The sequence below is a fragment of the Odontomachus brunneus genome, unplaced genomic scaffold (assembly GCF_010583005.1).
Source record: "Odontomachus brunneus isolate Ranch 3 - 2012 unplaced genomic scaffold, Obru_v1 Obru_scaffold_223, whole genome shotgun sequence".
In the NCBI taxonomy this organism is placed as follows: Eukaryota; Metazoa; Arthropoda; class Insecta; order Hymenoptera; family Formicidae; genus Odontomachus; species Odontomachus brunneus.
The window spans coordinates 383,689-387,743 of NW_022639673.1; the positions used below are offsets into that span (position 1 = coordinate 383,689).

General features: G+C 38.3%; 1 protein-coding gene across 1 annotated transcript in view; it reads left to right on the plus strand.

Annotated features, from left to right (window-relative positions):
* Nucleotides 1-2,052, plus strand: part of LOC116852416 — a 3,094-nt gene extending 1,042 nt beyond the window's left edge. Inside the window, exons 3-4 of the mRNA XM_032832752.1 lie at nucleotides 465-1,796; nucleotides 1,912-2,052. Coding sequence (XP_032688643.1) covers nucleotides 465-1,796; nucleotides 1,912-2,010 — 1,431 coding nt within the window. The 3' untranslated portion in view covers nucleotides 2,011-2,052. The remainder of the gene's footprint in view (nucleotides 1-464; nucleotides 1,797-1,911) is intronic.
* The last annotated feature ends 2,003 nt before the right edge of the window (nucleotides 2,053-4,055 follow it).

Below are 4,055 nucleotides of genomic sequence, written 5' to 3' on the forward strand. Positions count from 1 at the left end.
ATCCTTCTACCCCAACCTAGACGCTCCCGTCCAAGGGGACAGTTTCCAGTTTCCCGGTCCAGAGGAGCTATCGGGTACTAAATCGAAGGGAGAATTTTTTGTGGGATATCATAGATTTAAAGTAAATTCGATCAAACATCTTGAAGGGATTCCTTATCCAAGCTCTGATGCGTTAAATCAAAGGGACGATTTCCAGATTCCCCATGATTCTTCAAATAATATCCAGTGCGAAATCCGAGAGGGAAGTTTCCAAACCTCTCTAAGCAAAAGGGGTACGTTTCCTATTCCCCAAAGTTCTTCGAACCAGATAAGTAAAGAATTCGAGGCAATGTCCCAAGCCTCATGTAAAGATTCAAGGTCAAGAAATCCAAATAATGATTCACAGAATTATTGTAAAAAGTTAATTGGAAATTCAGAGGAAAGTTTCCAACCTCCTCATCCTGATTTGAGAAGTTCTAACCAAGGGGTCGATTTCCAGTTACCCCAGTTATTTATTCTATAAAGAAAACGCGAATAAAAAACAAGGAGAAAATTTGAAAACCCCTATTGAATCAATAAAACAGAAATTGACAGAAAAAAGTAGAAACATCGAAAGGTCCCCTGAATTCTTAAAGGAAGTTAATAAATTAGACCATCTAGAACAGAACTTTACATATGCTATAGAAAAGATTACAGAAAAGGAAAACAAGAATCGAAAAGCAATATGTAAGTCCTCGTACGAGAATAATGAGACACATCAAATAAAAAGGGACAAGGAGAATGAAATTCGCGATGTCAAAGATAATATAAATCTTGCCGAAAGGATAAATGATGCACCAGTTGTTGATCTCCAAATTTCACCTAACTGTAATAATTTTTTACAGCCCAACAGTCCGGAGAATATAAAAAATACTAAACCTAATCAGTATGTCAAGTTGCATATCGCTCCGTTTTCAGATTCATCATTCACCAGTTTCCCTAGACAAAACTGTGACATAACCTTTGACTTAAACAGGGAAACGAGACTACATCACCCCGGGAAAACTCTTATTATCGAACTTGATAAAAACACCAAGAATCCAGCTTTAAACGCTAACGTTCCCAAGATAAATCCAATCGACCTTTTTAACGATAACCGATTAGGCGAACTATTGACTCTGATTAAATTGGACTACTTAAATCCAGAAGAAACTGATAATGTAACAATATTGATTAAAAATCATCAAGACTGCTTCCAATTGCCAGGAGAACAACTTACCTATACGCACGTACTGCAACATCAAATACCGACTACAGACGATTATCCGATTAACACAAAGCAGTATAGATTTCCTCAAATTCATAAGGTTGAAATAAATAAACAGGTTCAGGAATTACTAAATAGTGGTATTATACGACATTTACAATCGCCCTATAATACTCCTATTTGGATTGTGCCTAAAAAAGAGGATTCCCAAGGCAACAAACGATGGCGTATGGTTTTGGATTTTCGAGCATTGAATAATAAGACTATCGGAGATGCTTATCCGTTACCCAATATAATTGACATCCTCGATCAACTCGGTGGAGCGCGATACTTTTCTGTTTTTGATTTGGCATCCGGGTTTCATCAAATCAAGATGGATCCGCACGATCGGCATAAAACCGCTTTTACCACTCCTTTCGGACATTACGAGTTTAACCGCATGCCTTTCGGATTAAAAAATGCTCCCGCGACCTTTCAAAGGTTAATGGATATAGTTTTATCAGGGATACAAGGACAGGAAGCTTTTGTTTACTTAGACGATATCGTCGTATATGCATCCTTCTTGGAAGATCATAAATATAAATTCGAAAAATTAATAAAAAAACTCAAGGAAGCCAATCTAAAATTACAGCCGGATAAATGCAAATTCTTACAAAAGGAAGTCAGTTACTTGGGACACGTAATTAGCAGTAAGGGCGTTAAGCCTGACCCGAGAAAACTCGAAGCGGTACGCGAATTTCCAACACCAAAAACGTCGAAAAACGTCAAGCAATTTCTGGGACTAGCTGGATACTATAGAAGATTTATTCCGGAATTTTCAAAATTAGCACGACCTTTGACACAGTTATTGAAACTCGAAACCCCATTCCAATGGGGATACGCACAGCAAGAGTCGTTTAATATTCTTAAAAATGAGCTTTGTAAAGAACCGGTATTGCAGTACCCAGATTTTTCGAGACCATTTATATTAACTACCGACGCTTCAGGTTACGCAATAGGCGGAATATTATCTCAAGGAATCATTAACAAAGATCAGCCAATAGCATACGCATCTCGTACACTGAGCGATAACGAACTAAAGTACGATACCTACGAAAAGGAAGCACTAGCAATTATATATTGCGTCAAACATTTCAGACCATATCTATACGGAAGAAAGTTCACACTTGTAACAGATCACAAACCCTTAATGTGGTTCAAAAACGCTCAGGATGCGAACATGCGAATACATCGCTGGAGACTAAAATTAGCAGAATTCGAATAAGAAGTAGTCTATAAGTCCGGTAGAACAAATGTAAACGCAGACGCCTTATCACGAAATCCGGTAGACTTATCATCAGAAGTTTGTAAAATAATTAATCCTAAAATTAAATTGAATCCAACCGATCCAAAAGATGTAGAGATTATACGACAATTACTCGAGAAAGAAGATACTGAAGAATCAGAAGACGAAGACATTCCTCATACATACGTACATGATGATCACCCACTGTCCGAAATTCCTCCCTCAGAAATTACATCATTTAATCCGGAAGAATTAGCAGATCCTTCAACAGGTCAAACAATGGAAGTGCTTGCCCACGTGCCTGAAACCACCGACCCAGAGGACAAAAGGCAGGTAGACAAAATCGAGACTCAACGGCCTATGTTGACCCGCAGTAGAGCTAAACAAAAAATGCAGACAATCACGCCTGACAAAGACATAAACTTAAAGAGACACAACATACCACCGAGACCGCTACCCATGGATACCGACGAGGAAAGTGAAGACGAATTGCCTACTATAATCACAAGAAAACCACGCATAATCGATATTCAAACTAGAGCAAACAACCAGGGAATTCAGGGATCTGCACTTTTTACGCAAGGATAACCTGTTATATTTTACCGACATTTTGGGAAATCCTTTAGACTCTGGTGCCCTTAAATTATTTGAACGACAGGAAATACCTAAGTTAACAGGATTGTCCCTGGGAATTGCAAAACTGATTAAAAGATACCAAAGATATCATATTATATTACCCATTAGCGAAGATCAGCAAGAAGGACCTACCAGGATTTTGAATAATATATACCAAGGAATCACCAATTTGCGAAAAATAGCAGAGAATCTGAATCTCTCAAGCATAAGTGTCGCTAAAAGCGAACACATACTAAACGTTTCTTGGAACGATATTAAAACCAAATTTCAGACAGGATTTTTTGGCTCAGATGTGCGGATAATCTTCTGCAATGGACTAATCAAGTACCCACCTAGGGATATACGATTCGCAATCCTCCAAGAAATGCACAGTACACCTGTAGTAGGACATAGAGGAGTTACAAAAACTTACAATAGGATACGTCAAAACTACTACTGGGAACATCTGAAGGAAGATGTTCGGCAATATATTCGACAGTGTCTACAATGTCAACTGAAGAAATTAGTTCGAGTAAAAACCAAGCAACCAATGACAATAACCGACACTCCAGGATGGACGTTCGATAAAATCGCCATGGATATAGTTGGACCACTACCACGAACTAAGGTAGGAAATGAATACATTCTTACTATGCAGGACCAACTTAGCAAATTCAGCCTAGCTGTACCGTTGCCGGACCAAACTGCTGCAACAATAGCCGACAAATTTGTAAAAAGATTTATTGCCATTTTTGGACCACCTAGAGCTGTACTCACCAATCAAGGACGAAATTTCATTAGCGATCTGATGAAAAAATGAGATATTACAAAATACGGAAATTTAGGACCACTGCATTTCATCCTCAATCAAATGGGTCCTTAGAAAGATCTCATCACGCACTAGGAGAGTATCTAAAGCAATATGTTAAC